This window comes from Pongo abelii, chromosome 1, assembly GCF_028885655.2.
Source record: "Pongo abelii isolate AG06213 chromosome 1, NHGRI_mPonAbe1-v2.0_pri, whole genome shotgun sequence".
NCBI classification, from domain to species: domain Eukaryota; kingdom Metazoa; phylum Chordata; class Mammalia; order Primates; family Hominidae; genus Pongo; species Pongo abelii.
The window spans coordinates 180370634-180387554 of NC_071985.2; the positions used below are offsets into that span (position 1 = coordinate 180370634).

The 16921-nt window shown below is 42.8% G+C and overlaps 1 protein-coding gene across 1 annotated transcript in view; it reads right to left on the minus strand.

The window, feature by feature from the left end:
* The window catches only part of ZYG11A (zyg-11 family member A, cell cycle regulator), a 59205-nt gene that overhangs the window by 24139 nt on the left and 18145 nt on the right, over positions 1 to 16921 (minus strand). The window contains exons 3-8 of the mRNA XM_002810813.4: positions 13600 to 14351; positions 8602 to 8742; positions 5313 to 5489; positions 2020 to 2084; positions 950 to 1049; positions 813 to 863 (exon numbers count right to left, since the gene is read on the minus strand). Of these exons, the coding sequence (XP_002810859.2) occupies positions 813 to 863; positions 950 to 1049; positions 2020 to 2084; positions 5313 to 5489; positions 8602 to 8742; positions 13600 to 14351 (1286 nt within the window). The remainder of the gene's footprint in view (positions 1 to 812; positions 864 to 949; positions 1050 to 2019; positions 2085 to 5312; positions 5490 to 8601; positions 8743 to 13599; positions 14352 to 16921) is intronic.

Genomic DNA, 16921 nt, shown 5'->3' on the forward strand with positions numbered 1-16921 from the left:
TTCACCACATTGTCCAAGATGGTCCTCGATCTCCTGACCTCGTGATCCGCCTGCTTGGCCTCCCAAAGTGCTGGGATTACAGGCATGAGCCACAGCGCCCGGCCCAATGATATAAATTTTTTAGTGAACGATGTTAACACAATCATAACATAAATATTGATTAATGATTTATTTAAAATCATGATATAAATTTGTTGGGGACTAGAGGAGAAAGTAATTTGTAGAAAGATATGTAGGAGAGCTAAGTTCTTATCTACCGTAGTAGCAAAATCAGTAACACCTAAAACTGCTCAATCAAGAAATTACAGTATAAGCATTTTATTTAGAAATGTGGAGGTATGGCCAGGCGTGGTGGCTCACGCCTGTAATCGCTGCACTTTGGGATGCCGAGGCACGCAGATCACCTGAGGTCAGGAGTTCAAGACCAGCCTGGCCAACATGGTGAAACCCCGTCTCTACTAAAAATACAAAAATTAGCCGGGTGTGGTGACACGCACCTATAATCCCAGCTACTCAGAAGGCTGAAGCAGGAGAATCGCTTGAAACCAGGAGGCGGAGGTTGCAGTGAGCCGAGATCACACCACTGCATTCCAGCCTGGGTGACAGAGTGAGACTCTGTCTCAAAAAAAAAAGAAATGTGGAGGTACATACCAAAAGAAATAGCTACAAAATTAGAAAGTTTCTTCTGGGGAGAAAGTCTTACAGATTTCTCACTTTAACAGGCCTTTTGGAATGATTTGATTTTTTTTTAAGCTACAATCATAAATTTGACTTTTTTTAAAAAAAGATTATGAACATGACAAGGAACCTACCTTAACTGCCATGAAAAGCTCTTCAAGCTGTGCCGTTTGCTCAGGTGAGAGCTATAAGCAAACAGAAAGGCTCAAGTGAACTATGGAACCTGTATAAAAACTAGAGACAGACATCTTGCCTTTAAGAAATCACAAACCTGCAGAGCCAGAATAGAGGTGACACTCACTGCCATTGTTTGCATCTTGGGGTTTTCATGCTTACAGAGCCATCTCATGACAAACTTGGCAGCATCAAATCTGAAAAGCAGTATTTATTTTTCTCACAATTCTATATAAAGTTTGTGAAACTACACAGAAGAAATCATTTGGCATTCCCCAAGTAATCCTATAACAAAAACAGTCTTGGACTTTTAAATCCTCAGCTATGAAAACCAAGAGCATTTAGCAGAGAGAAGACCAGACAGGAGATAGGAGAGCATACAAATAAGAATGTAAGCAAAATACACAGAATTTACATAAAGATGAGCAAGTCTAAGAAAAAATGTGTATTTATCATTCAGTTTCTACTATGATAGGTCTGAAAAAGAAACGGAGTTTCCAGAGTGGTAGCAATTTGTAATCTGAGTAGTAGACAATGCTAAAATGCTGCAGCAAACATCACTCAGTTACAGAGTGACTGAGCCTAAACCTTGTATTCACAAATCAGGGGCTTTGCTCTTGTTAGCTTGTGCCTCATTTCTCTGCTCTTTTATGTCAACTATTATAAATGTTTTAAAACTTGTGAATCTGAGACACTGCAAAGGCCTCAAATCCTTCTGGAATGGCTAGGATGATGATGATTTTCTAAATAATTAAAAAGTAAATTACTAATAAAATAATAATTACATAACAAAATGAATAAATGACTAATATTCTTTATAATAGCCTGTACTTAAACTAGGAATTAAGTACTTTACAGACACTATCGTATCTAATGCTGGTAAGAGTCACTATTTTACAAATGAGGAAACTTATAAGCAAAGATAATGGAAGGGCTAGATCTTGAGTCCAAGTATGTTTGGCTCTCGGAGCCTGTTCTTACCCACTATCCTGTACTGGAATCACTTTAGGAGACAACATTTTCTAGTAGGGTACTTCTAATCACTTCTCTGTGGAAGAAGCTCAACAGAACCTTCTCTCCAAACACCTTATCCCAGCCTTAATCAGGCCCCTGCATTTAATAACCAAAGGCCAACACCCCAATCAAATGACCAAGTCTTATACTTGCCTGTCAAATGGAACATCCACAAGAATCCTGGAATTGGTTAAGGAGAGAAGACAATTCTTCTGTAACTTTTAGAGAATAAAGAAAAATAATTTTGAACAAATGTAAGAATTCCATTTTAAACAAAGATTCCATGTATTTGGAAGTATTACCAGTGAGCTTTTCTTATTGAGAGCTCATTGTGTACCTGTCCCTATCCACGATTTTCATTTAATGCTGTAACTGATGACTGCCATGCAGGAATGAAGACTGAGTAGGATTTTCCAACTTTAAAAATAAGGTAGAAATAAATGAGGAAAATCACCTTCCTAATTGTATTTTTAAAAAATCAACTCCCTTGGCCGGGCGCGGTGGTTCACGCCTGTAATCCCAGCACTTTGGGAGGCAGAGGTGGGCGGATCACGAGGTCAGGAGATTGACACCATCCTGGCTAACACAGTGAAACCCCGTCTCTACTAAAAATACAAAAAATTAGCCGGGCATGGTGGCGGGCGCCTATAGTCCCAGCTACTCAGGAGGCTGAGGCAGGAGAATGGCATGAACCCAGGAGGCGGAGCTTGCAGTGAGCCAAGATTGCACCACTGCACTCCAGCCTGGGAAACAGAGCGAGACTCCGTTTCAAAAAAAAAAAAAAAAAAAAATCAACTCCCTTTACAAAGTACACATTTGAATTAGATTTCACAAATTTATACCCCTGTGTAACAACTGCTACAATCAAGATTTAATACTTCTATCGCCCCCAGAGAGTTCCATTGTCCCCCCTTCAAGTCAGTTTCAACCCTGTAAACCCTATCCTCAGAAAATTACAGTCATTATAGATTCGTTTTTTTAAGGTGTTATGCAAATGGAATCATGTACTTCTGCTCTTTTGAGTTTGGCCTGTTTTGCTCAGCATATAACATTTTTGAGTTTCATCTACACTGCAGATATCAGTACTTCATCTCTTTGTGTGCCAAACAGTGTTTCCCTAAATAGATTTATTACAATGTATCTATTCACCTGTTGTTGGACATTTGGGATATTTCAAGTTTTTGGCAATAAATAAAGGTACCATGAACATTTGTGTAAATATCTTTATATGGATACATGCTTTCATTTATCTTCAGTAAATACCTAGGAGTGGAATGACTAGGTAGTTTATAAAGTGTATATTTAATTCCTAAAGAAACTACCAAAATGTTCAAATCTTTTGATCATTTTTATAACTGGTTTATTTGTACTGTATTAACAAGTTGAGTTCTTTATATACTCTGAATGAAGTCGATTCTCATATATATAAAATGAACGTTTCCCAGTCTATCATCTACCTTTTCATTTTAAAAATGGGTGTTGTGGGGGAGGGAGCCGGGCATGGTGGCTCACTCCTGTAATCCCAGCACTTTGGGAGGCCAAGGTAGTGGATCACCTGAGTTCAGGAGTTCGAGACTACCCTGGCCAACATGGTGAAACCACATCTATACTAAAAATACAAAATCAGCCAGGCGTGGTGGCACGCGCCTGTAATCCCAGCTACTCAGGAGGCTGAGGCAGGAGGCAGAGGTTGCAGTGAGGCAAGATCGTGCCACTGCACTCCAGCCTGGGCAACAGAATGAGACTCCGTCTCAAAAAAAAAATGATAAAAATAAAAATGAGTGTAGGCCAGGCACGGGGGCTCACGCCTGTAATCCCAGAACTTTGGGAGGCCAAGGCGGGCAGATCATGAGGTCAGGAGATCGAGACCATCCTGGCTAACACGGTGAAACCCATCTCTACTAAAAATACAAAAAAAAAAAAAAAAAATTAGCCAGGCATGGTGGCGAGCACCTGTAGTCTAAGATACTCAGCAAGCTGAGGTAGGAGAATGACATGAACCCAGGAGGCGGAGGTTGCGGTGAGCCGAGATCACACCACTGCACTCCAATCTGGGCGACAGAGTGAGACTCTGTTTCACCAAAAAAAAAAAAAAAAAAAAGTGTGTGTATATATGTGTGTGTGTGAGAGAGAGAACAGCTTTTAATTTTGATGAACTTTCATTTTTTTCTTTTATAATGTGTGCTTTTTGTATCCTAACATATCTTTACTTACCCCAAGGTCACAAATGTTTTCTCTTATGTTTTCTTTTTTTTTTTGTTCATTTGTTTTTGTTAGACAGGGTCTTGCTTTGTTGCCCAGGCTGGAGTGGAGTGGCTCAGTGCAGCCTCCAACTCCTGGACTTAAGTAATCCTCCTACCTCAGCCTCCCAAGTAGCAAGGACTACAGATGCTTGCCACCATGCTCAGCCAATTTTTATTTTTTATTTTTAGGAAAGACTGGGTCTCACTATGTTGCCCAGGCTGATCATAAACTCCTAGCCTCAAGTGAGCCTGCCCGCTTGGTCTCCCAAAGTGCTGGAATTACAGGAATGAGCCACTAAGCCCAGCCTTGTTTTTATATTTACATGTATGATTCAATTCAGCTTAATTTTCATGTGTGGGGTGAGGTAAAGGTGTAAACAATAAAGTGTTAATAGATGTTTCTGGGCAATGGATTTCTGAGAGATTGTTAAAATATTAACCTCAGCCCAGGAGCAGTGGCTCACACCTGTAATCCTGAGGTCTGGAGTTCGAGGCCAGACTGACCGACATGGTGAAACCCCATCTCTACTAAAAATACAAAAGAATTAGCCAGGTGTGGTGGCATGCACCTGTAGGCCCAGCTACTTGGGAGGCTGAGGCAGGAGAATCGCTTGAACCCGGGAGGCAGAGGTTGCAGCGAGCCAAGATCATACCACTGCACTCCAGCCTGGACAACAAGAGTGAAAATCTCTCAAAAAAAAGAAAATTTTAGCCTCACTGCTTATCTATATTTCCTATTTTTTCTATAACAAACACAAACTCTTTTATCTATTCTCTTTCTCTAATAGGACAAAAAAACAGAACTAAATAATATATATTTTTCACATATTTATCCTAAAGTTAAAAAACACAAATTGTCTGCCGCATGCCGTGGCTCATGAGCCCAGGAGTTTAAGACCAGCCTGACCAACATGGTGACACCCCGTCTCTACTAAAAATACAAAAATTAGCTGGGCGTGGTGGTGTACGCCTGTAATCCCAGCTACTCAGGAGGCTGAGGCAGGAGAATTGCTTGAACCCGGGAGGCAGAGGTTACAGTGAGCTGAGATCGTGCCACTGCACTCCAGCCTGGGCGACAGAGAGAGACTCTGTCTTTAAAAAAACAAAAACAAATTGTGCCATGGCACTCTGGCCTGGGCGACAGAGCTGAGACTCTGTTAACAGCAACAAAAAAAGCACGAACAAATATTCAATTGAAATTACCTGCTGGTAATGGGGGAAATTTTTCAGAGCCTTGAAAAGTAGACAGGTGACCTCTGACAACAGGCGAACAGGCATCCCCTTGGCCAGGCCCTGGTGTGTTAGGTTGAGAGCGCAAGCACTGGCTGTGAATTGTACTTGCAAATCCAACGGGTGATTCCTCATTCCTACAGCCACAAGCTGAAGATGAACTTGTTTTTAGTGCATATGATACCAGTAACATTCTCTATGCTGTCTTGTGCATGTTTTGGTCGGCAGAAATCTTCGTTTATTGGGACAGGAACAAATGTTCCCTATCCTAAGCATTTATTCTTTAGAACATCAAACTATTACAGCAAAGCCTTCTAATCCAAATGGAGTCACTAACTATCTGTGTGACTTTGGCCAAGTCACTTCCTTTCTCTAGACCTCTATTTCTTTATCTGTGAAATTAACTTCAGAATCATTTATTGAGCCTCACTCCATACAAGCTACTGTGACAGGTACTGCAGGGGACACAAACATGAGTGAGAGCTACTCATTAGCATAAAGCCTCGTGGGAGTAATAACAAATTGAAGAAAAGCACCATAAAAGACGCATCAATGAAGTGACATCTGAGGTAGTTATGGAAAGAGTGGCCATTTCTGGGACAGAATCAGAAGAATTCATTGAGAGAGCACATTTAGGCAGAGTCTCAGGATTTACACAGGAGGAGATAAATGTAGGGGCAGAATGGACAGGGTATTCCTAGGGGAAAGAAGTGTGATAAAGAAAAACAGAAAATGGAAAAAAAGGATGGGATAAATCCACCAACAGAGGAGAAGAATTTGAAAAATGGTAAAACAAAACATTAGGTAACTTGAAGCTATACTGTGGAAGACCTAGAACACAAATGTAAAATGAGGGCATTGTTCCAAGCTTAGACCCCACCTGCCCTGCCATTCAGGGACACTGTGATCTGTTTCCTCTACTAGAGAGACAGACCTGGGATATACTTCTGCTATGGAAAATGACTTTTTTTTGCATATTGCTAAATTGATTTTTCAGTTTCATTAGATTGCCATCATCTGCAATTTAGAAATCCAGAAACCAAAAGAAATGTGATTTTCACAAAAACTACAGAATCTTAGCATGAAAAGAAATTTAGAACATGTAAATTCAGCCTAGGCAACATAGTAAGACCTCATCTTTATGGAAAAAACAAAAAAATAGCCAGGCATGGTGGGGCATGCCTATAGTCCCAGTTACTCAGGAGGCTGAGGCAGGAGGATCACTTGAGCCCAGGAGGTCAAGGCTGCAGTTAGCTGAGATCATATCATGCCACTGCACTCCAGCCTGGGCAACAGAGGGAGACCCTGTCTCAAAGAACAACAACAAAAACAAACAAACAAACAAACAAAAACAGAAGAACATCTAATTCAATCTCTTCCTTACAGATGGAAAAAATGGTTCAGAATTTTTTATTTATTTTATTTTTTTGAGTTGGGATCTCACTCTGTTACCCAGGCTGGATTATAGTGGCACCATCATAGCTTACTGTAGCAGCCTCAAACTCCTGGGCTTGCCGGGTGCAGTGGCTCACGCCTGTAATCCCAGCACTTTGGGAGGCTGATGCGGGTGGATCACGAGGTCAGGAGATCGAGACCATCCTGGCTAACACGGTGAAACCCCATCTCTATTAAAAAATACAAAAAATTAGCCGGGTGTGGTGGGTGCCTGTAGTCCCAGCTACTTGGGAGGCTGAGGCAGGAGAATGGTGTGAACCTGGGAGGTGGAGCTTGCAGCGAGCGGAGATCGTGCCAGCGCACTCAAGCCTAGGCAACAGAGCGAGACTCCGTCTCAAAAAAAAACAAAAAACAAAAAACAAAAAAACTCCTGGGCTCACGTAGTCCTCCAATCTCAGTCACCCAAGTAGCTGTGACTATAGGCATGTACAACCATGCCCAGCTAATTTTTTTTTTTTTTTTTGAGACAGAGTCTTGCTCTGTCACCCAAGCTGGAGTGCAGTGGCATCATCTCGGCTCACTGCAACCTCTGCCTCCCAGGTTCAAGTCATTCTCCTGCCTCAGCCTCCTGAGTAGCTGGGATTACAGGCACCTGCCACCACGCCTGGGTAATTTTTGTATTTTTAGTAGAGACGGGGTTCTACCATGTTGGCCAGGCTGGTCTCAAACTCCTGACCTCAGGTGTTCTGCTCACCTCAGCCTCCCAAAAAGTGCTGGGATTACAGGCGTGAGCCATGGCACCCAGCCAGAAGCTAATTTTTTTTTTTTCCTAAATTTTTCTAGAGGCAGGGTCTTACTAATGTTGATCAGGCTAGTCTTGAACTCCTGGCCCCAGGAAATCCTCCCATCTCGGCCTCCCAACCAAAGTGGTGGGATTACAGGCATGAGCCCCCACAGCTGACCTGGAGTTTTTCTTTATACAGCTTTTGAGCTGTAAATAAAGTTAATCTCTCATGCTGTAAAAATATTTTTTTTTTGAGTCTCGCTCTGTCGCCAGGGAGTGCAATGGTGCAATCTCGGCTCACTGCAACCCCCGCCTCCCGAGTTCAAGCGATTCTCCTGCCTCAGTCTTCCAAGTAGCTGGGACTACAGGAGTGCGCCACCACACCCAGCTAATTTTTGTATTGTTTTTAGTAGAGACGGGGTTTCACCATGTTGGCCAGGATGGTCTCAATCTTTTGACCTCGTGATCCACCCGCTTCAGCCTCCCAAAGTGCTGGGAAAATATCCATATTTTTAAGGAATTGCAAAAAATTACAAATAACAAAGACAAGATTTTTCTTAAGACCTTTCATTGTTATGTGTCACTAAAAACAACTACAATTTTCAAATAAACACATGTATAAAAGAAAAATAAATAACTGCACTTTTCTTTCCCAAGCCACTTAATACTTCTAATTACATTTACAATAAAACACATCCTTCCCTAAACCAAAGCTAAGTTTGGCTATATCAATAAAACCAACTTTATGTTAGTCACAAAATACTTCAAGTGGTAGATCTGGCCACCCTTAATTATTTTTATTTTGTTCTGTGCTTGTTTTCTTTCAGAAAGCCATATGATCCTATTATTCCCTTACTTAGACCAAATTTTAACTGTTCTGATTCTAATTTATGTCACATAAATCCAGATGCTCAAAGCAAAAGACACTTTGGCAGCTAAGCTTAACATTTCTTTGCTCTATGAGAGCACTATGAGACTCACTATAGAATAAAGCATAATTTATTATATTCAGTGTGGTTCGTGAACAATTATTAATTGAACCAAGTTAAGAAGTAATAGTAAAAATTGTCTTTCTTCAATTACCTTTAAAATAGCAGGCATGGTTACCTCCATTGAAAATGTCTCTGTGAATAGCCTGTAGAGGGCTTCCTTCATAAAACATGATCTGTTCCTGTATCGGCTCAGTGCTTCTGAAATCTGACTCATACTGGCTCCTCCAGCAACCTGAAAATAAAGATGTTACCAAATAGGTTTCACCATTTATATTTTTTCACCATTCATTTTTAACCACAGGGTTTTTGGGGCATCCAGTGTTTGAGACAATAGTAACAAATGTTCAATTAAATGTTCCAGGTGTTGGCCAGGCATGGTGGCTCACGCCTGTAATCCCAGCACTTTGTGAGGCTGAGGCAGGTGGATCACCTGAGGTCAGGAGTAGAGACCAGCCTGAACAATATGGTGAAACCCCGTCTCTACTAAAATTACAAAAATTAGCCAGGCGTGGTAGCAGGCACCTGTAGTCCCAGCTACATAACAAAATATGCTGAGAGAAATTAAAGATCTAAATAAATGCAGAGATTTACTGGATTCAAGAATCAGGAGACGAGCGCCAGGCGTGGCGGCTAATGCCTGTAATCCCAACACTTTGGGAGTCTGAGGCACAAGGGTTGCTTGAGCCCAGGACTATGAGACCAGCCTGGGCAACACAGTGAGACCTCACCTCTATTTTTTAAAACAACATGAGACTCAACGTTATTAAATGGCAATTTTCCTCAAACTGACCTACACATTTAATGCAATCCCAACTAAAATACCAGTAGTCCTTTTTGTAGATATTGACAAGTTGCTTTTATGATTTATACGGAAATACAAAGAACCTAGAATAACCAAAACAATTATGAAACAGAACAACAGTTGAAGAAGTCATATTACCCAATTTCAAGACTTCATATAGAGTTATAGTAATCAAGACAGTAGGCCGGGGCACAATGGTTCAGGCCTGTAATCCCAATACTTTGGGAGGCCAAGGCGGACAGATCACCTGAGGTCAGGAGTTCAAGACCACCCTGGCCAACATGGTAAATCCTCATCTCTACTAAAAGTACAAAAATTAGCTGGGCGTGGTGGTGCATGCCTATAGTCCCAGCTACTAGGGAGGCTGAGCCAGGAGAATCACTTGAACCCAGGAGGCAGAGGTTGCAGTGAGCCGAGATCACACCACTGCACTCCAGCCTGGGTGACAGACCGAGACTCTGTCTCAAAAAAAAAAAAAAGACAATATAGTATAGGTATAGACAAACAGATAAAGAGCCCAGCTGGGCGCAGTGGCTCACACCTGTAATCCTAGCACTGTGGAAGGACGAGGCGGGCAGACCATGAGGTCAGGAGATCGAGACTATCCTGGCTAACATGGTGAAACACCATCTCTACTAAAAATACAAAAAATTAGTCAGGCGTGGTGGTGGGTGCCTATAGTCCCAGCTACTCTGGAGCCTGAGGCAGGAGAATGGCGCGAACCCAGGAGGCGGAGCTTGCAGTGAGCAGAGATCGCGCCACTGCACTCCAGCCTGGGCAACAGAGCAAGACTCTGTCTCAAAAAAAAATAAAAAATAAAGAGCCCAGTAACAGACTCACACATATACGGACACCCAATTTTCAACAAAGATGCCAAGTTAATCCAAGGGGGGAAGAGATAATCCTTGGTGGTGAGCCAAGATCAAACCACTGCACTCCAGCCTGGGTGACAGAGCAGGACCCGACTGTCCCAAAAAAAATTTGGGGATCTCAGCTCACAGCGGAGGTTGCAGTGAGCCAAGATCGTGCCACTGCACTCCATACTGAACAACAGAGTGACTCTATCTCAATAAAAAATTAATTAATTAATTAAATAAAATACAACAATTGCTAATTTCAAATCAAAGGAATAAAATGTTAACACAACTAATGAGTATACAAATCACTTTATTCTATTCCCCTAGGAAGAACTAAGGAGGTATTATTATAAAGAAAGAGTTATTTTAAAACAACAGCTCTGGGCCAAGCATGGTGGCTCATGCCTGTAATCCCAGCGCTTTGGGAGCCCAAGGTGGGTGGATCACCTGAGGTCTGGGAGTTCAAGACCAGCCTGACCAACATAGTGAAACTCTGCCTCTACTAAAAATACAAAAAATTAGCCAGGTGTGGTGGTGCACGCCTGTAATCCCAGCTATTCGGGAAGCTGAGGCAGGAGAATCGCTTGAACCCGGGAGGCAGAGGTTGCGGTGAGCCGAGATTGCGCCATTACACTCCACCCTGGGCAACAAGAGCACAACTCAGTCTCCAAAAAAAAATAATAAGAAGAATTGGGCTGGGCGCGGTGGCTCATGCCTATAATCCCAGCACTTTGGGAGGCTGAGGCGGGCAATCACCTGAGGTCAGGAGTTCAAGACCAGCCTCAACATGGGGAAACCCCATCTCTACTAAAAATACAAAATTAGCCAGGTGTAGTGGTGCATGCCTGTAATCTCAGCTACTCAGGAGGCTGAGGCAGGAGAATTGCTTGAACCTGGGAGGTGGAGGTTGTGGTGAGCCATTACACTCCAGCCTGGGCAACAAGAGCGAAAACTCCGTCTCAAAAAACAAACAAACAAATAAAGAATAATAATAATAATAATAATAATAATAATAGCTCTGAACCTTGGCTCTAAATTATAATTAGCTGGGAGTTTTTTAAAATCCTGATGCCCAGGCCAAGTCCCAGACCAATTAAATCATAATCTCTGGGGGACATGACACAGGCATCAGTAAAGCTTCCACAGTGATTACAATGTACATCTAAGGTAAAGAACCAGTGTTTTAAAAATATATATTCCTAACCACATATATTTAAACATATGTTCAAAAGTAACAACATGAGCCAGGCACAGTGGCACGTGTCTGTAGTTCCAGCTACTTGGGAGGCTGAGGCAGGAGGACTACCTGAGCCCGGGAGTTCTGGGTTGTAGTGTGCATGCCAATTGGGTATCCATATCAAGCCTGGCATCAATATGTTAAGCTCCTAACAGCAGGGGACCACCAGGTTGCCTAAGGACGGGTGAACTGGTCGAGGCCGGAAATGGAGGTCAAAACTCCCATGCTAATCAGTAGTGAGGTCATGTAACATAGTGAGACCTTGCCTCTAAAAAAATTAAAATTTTAATTTAAAAATTTTAAAAATGAATAAAAAATTAACATCATGTGCATCTATAGACTTATCCCATCATCCCATCAATGCTCAATATTTTTCTCTTGAGTAATCTTTTTTTTTTTTTGAGACAGAGTCTCGCTCTGTCACCTAGGATGGAGTGCAGTGACACGACCTCAGCTCACTGCAACTTCTGCCTCCCAGGTTCAAGTGATTCTCCTTGCTCAGGCTCCTGAGTAGCTGGGATTACAGAGGTGCACCACCACACCCAGCTAATTTTTGCATTTTTAGTAGAGAAGGGGTTGGCTAGGCTGGTTTCGAACTCCTGATCTCAAGTGATCCACCCGCCTTGACCTCTCAAAGTGTTGGGATTACAGGCGTGAGCCACCATGCCAGGCCATCTTAAGTAATCTTTCTAAAATTGCTTTTTGTTTGATGTTCTAAAGAACAACAACAACAAAAACCCCAAAACGTAAAATTGCTTGTCAATACTTCACCCAAAAATAATGTTGGCCATGTTGATCACATATCTTATCCATTATATTTTGCTCTTCACAGAGGTGAAGAACACAAGTTTTAGAGTCATAAAGACTTTGGCACAGGTCCCCGCTCTACCACTTAATAGTTCCATGATTGTGGGTAAGTAGCTAAACCTCCTCAAGCTTCCACTTTCCTCATCCATGTAAAATGGGAGGATGAAAGGAGAAAACCACATGCAGAGCATGGTGCCCGGCACATAACAGGGAACATATAAATGGTCCTGATTGCCGGGCACGGTGGCTCACTCCTGTAATCCCAGCACTTCGGGAGGCCGAGGCAGGTGGATCACCTGAGGTTGGGAGTTCGAGACCAGCCTAGCCAACATGGTGAAACCCCATCTCTACTAAAAATAAAAAACTAGCTGGGCATGGTGGCGCGTGCCTGTAGTCCCAGCTACTCAGGAAGCTGAGGCAGGAGAATCACTTGAACCCAGGAAGCAGAGGTTGCAGGAAGCCGAGATGGCACCACCATACTCCAGCCTCAGCGACAGAGGGATACTCTGCCTCAAAAAAAAAAACGGTTCTGATTATCAAGCCAACAATGAGACATGGAGGCTGAGACTATATCTCCTTTTTTTTTTTTTTCTTTTTTTTTTTGAGACTGAGTTTCACTTTTGGCCAGGCTGGAGTGCAGTGGTGCAATCTCAACTCACTGCAACCTCCACCTCCCAGGTTCAAGCGATTCTCCTGCCTCAGCCTCCCAAGTAGCTGGGATTATAGGCGCCCGCCACCACACCCGGCTAATTTTTCTATTTTTAGTAGAGACTGGGTTTCACTATGTTGGCCAGGCTGGTCTCGGACTCCTGACCTCAAGTGATCTGCCCGCCTTGGCCTCCCAAAGTGCTGGGATTACAGGCGTAAGCCACCGTGCCCAGCCTATATCTTAATATTATAGTCTCACGTGTGGCCGGGCACAGTGGCTTATGCCTATAATCCCAACACTTTGGGAGGCCGAGGCAAGCAGATGACCTGAGGTCAGGAGTTCGAGACCAGCCTGACCAACATGAAGAAACCCAATGTCTATTAAAAATACAAAACTACCCAGGCGTGGTGGCACATGCCTGTAATCCCAGCTACTCGGGAGGCTGAGGCAGGAGAATCGCTTGAACCCAGGAGGCAAAGGTTGCAGTGAGCTGAGATCACGCCATTGTACTCCAGCCTGGGCAACAAAAGCAAAACTCCATCTCAAAAAAAAATAAAAACATTCTCACAACCTTCCACATAGTAGGTGCACAATAATCGTTAATTATTAAATAAGCTCTTTAAGGATTTTTTTATCTGTCTCTGTAACCCTAATACCTAGTAAAAATTCTGGTCTATAGCAAGAGTTTAATAATGTTCTAAACAAACGAAACAAAACTTATTCAGATAAGAACAAACCCTCAAGCCTTGCTTTGTAGTAAAGAAGTCAGAATAGCCAGCATCCGTGGCCAATAGTCCCACAAATTGCATGGCAGGCCGCTGTCGTATAAACAGTTCTACAGCTTCATCAGTGATGCAATTGCCCCCAGAAATATCCAATGACACAACATTGGGCAGGATATCCTTTTGCTGTAGCAAATGAAAAGCTAGGTCTGATTTGAGTTGCCTGTGATCAGAAACATCAAGGTGAAGCAGACATTTAAGTTCTCTAATGACTGCAAGAATTTGTGGTTTGGTCATGGTCAGGCATTTCAGATAGTGCATTGTGAGAGACTTCAATCGATCCTTACAGGTAAGCAGTGCAGAAATATCAGTGACTAGAGTATTAGAGATATCTAAGCTTTCCAGTCTTGGTAACTGAGAAACATTAGCCAGGTCTTCAGTATGAAAACAAACATTAAAAACACTTAAAATGCGAAGACTAGTGAGCTGACTAAAGAACAGTAATCTTGAATTTTGAGGGATGCTTGTTGAGTCTAACAGGAGACACTGGAGGTTTTGCTGGATCCAGCTATTGCTGCAGAGTCCACTTATGATGTCTGGAACTGGGAGGTCAGCGTGCACTGCAGTAGCATTCAGTTCAATGAGCTTATGATGGCAGAAGGCTTTTATGAATGCAGCTGTAGAGATTTTAGCTTTTTGAATATTGACCAGCTTCAGTTTCATTTGGTTGCCTCGGAAAATGCTTGCTGTTCTGTCAGTCAGCTTGCCTATAAAAGAACCAGAACCAACTTGTAATGACAACTAGGTCTCATGTCTTTCCAGGATAAAATGTGGCAAAGAATTAAGACAGATGTTAATAATAACAATAATGACAACATTTACTGCTCTGTGCTAGCATTGTTCTAAACTCCTTTAATAAGATTATTATCTCATGTATTCTTTGCATTAATACTATAAAGGAATTATTGTTACTACTATTATGTAGCTGAGGAAACTGAAACTTGAATAGGTTAAGTAATTTATCCAAGATCACCATCAGAATCAGGAGTCAACCCCAGTTTGGCTGTAGAGCCCAAAATTTTATCTACAGTAACCTTGCTCACAGAAAGGAAGAACAAAATAAAATAGGTAGATAAGTACAGGATATACAATATACAAGTACCACTACTAATATTCTTTTTAACCAAATTAGTAGATAATATTCGACAAGTCACTTACCTCTCTGGGGCTCATCTTCCTCATATGTAAAATGAATGGGTTGTCCTATTTTTCATTTACTACACATCTTTTTTTTTTTTTTGAGATGGAGTCTTGCTCTGTCGCCCAGGCTGGAGTGCAGTGGGGCGATCTCGGCTCACTGCAACCTCCGCCTCCCAAGTTCAAACGATTCCCTTGCCTCAGTCTCCCAAGTAGCTGGGACTACAGGCATGAGCCACTGTACCTGGCCTACTACACATCTTCTATGGTGAGATCCCATGTTATGTAACAGGCACGTAAATTAATCAGACACCTGTGACCATAAGGAATTCAGTCCAGGGAGGCATACCAGGTAAATAAATAAGTACAGTAGTGTGCTATGTGTAGTAGTGGTACGTACCTGGTATTGAATTTGCACAGATGAGACCGATTTTACTTTGAGGAAGGTTTTAAAGACAAAATCAGTTTGCCAGGGGGAAGGTGAATATGTCAAAGAAATGGAAGACACAGAGCAGCTAATCACTCAAAACACAGAACAGCACTACTGGGACATAGGGCCTGTTGGGGGGCATGGCTGGAAGCAAGGATGAAGAGGATGGTAAAAGGCCTGTCCACAAAGCTAGGAAATTCAGACTTTTACCCTATGGACAATGAGGAACAATTCAAGACTTTTTAAGCAGAAAATGAATGGTCATCACTTTTTTTTCTTTTTTTTTTTGAGACTGAGTTTCGCTCTTGTCACCTAGGCAGGAGTGCAGTGGCATAATCTCGGCTCACTGCAATCTCCACCTCCTAGGTTCAAGTGATTCTCCTGTCTCAGCCTCCCCAGCAGCTGAGATTACAGGCACCTGCCACCATGCCCGGCTAATTTTTGTATTGTTAGTAGAGACGGGGTTTCACTATGTTGGCCAGGCTGGTCTCAAACTCCTGACCTCAGGTGATCCACCCGGCTCGGCCTCCCAAAGTGCTGGGATTACAGACAAGAGCCACTGCACCTGGCCGGTCATCACATTTTGATGTAGCTTCTTTAAAAAAAAAAGGGAGGGGGGGTTATAATTACATTTTTAGAAACACCAATTTTGTGACAGAGTAAAGAATTTAGGGCCAGGCACAGTGACTCACACCTGTAATCCCAACACTTTGGGAGGCCGAGACGGGCGGATCACTTGAGGTCAGGAGTTCAAGACCAGCCTGGCCAACACGGTAAAACCCTGTCTCTACTAAAAATACAAAAGTTAGCCAGGCGTGGTGGTGCATGCCTGTAGTCCGAACTACTCAGTCGCTGAGGCACGAGAATTGCTTGAACCTGGGAGGGAGGCGTAACAGTGAGTCGAGTTGGTGCTACTGCACTCCAGCCTGGAGGACAGACTGAGACTGTCTCTAACCAAAAAAAAAAGAAGAGAGAAAAAAGAAAAATTTAAGCTGTGCACAGTGGCTCATGCCTGTAATTCCAGCACTTTGGGAGTCCCAGGCAGGTGGACTGCTCAAGCCCAGGAGTTTGAGAGCAGCCTGGGCAACATGGGGAGACTCCGTCTCCACAAAAAAAAATTTTTTAATTAGCCAGGCATGGTAGTGCACACCTGTAGTCCCAGTTACTCGGGAGGCTGAGACAGGAGGATCACTTGGGGCTAGGAATTTGAAGTTACAGCAAACCATGATCACACCACTGCAGTCCAGCCTGGGCGACACAGTGAGACCCTGTCTCAAAAAAAATAAAATAGGCTGGGTGCGGTGGCTCACACCTGTAATTAAAGCACTTTGGGAGGCTGAGGCAAGCAGATTACCTAAGGTCAGGAGTTTGAGATCAGGAGTTCGAGACCAGCCTGGCCAACACGGTGAAACCCGTCTTTACTAAAAATACAAAAAGTTGGCAAGGCATGGTGGCAGGCCCCTGTAATCCCAGCGGGAGGCTGAGGCAGGAGAAATGCTTGAACTTGGGAGGCAGAGGTTGCAGTGAGCTAAGATCGGGCCATTGTACTCCAGCCTGGGCAACAAGAGCAAAACTCCATCTCAAAAAAATAAAAAATTTAAAAATGAAAGCAGCAGCATTCACTGAGGTAGGAAGAAAATCAGGAGAATATGATGACTCAGCTGCCCAGAGAAAAGTGCAGGACACCAAGAGAGCAACTGGTAACATGAT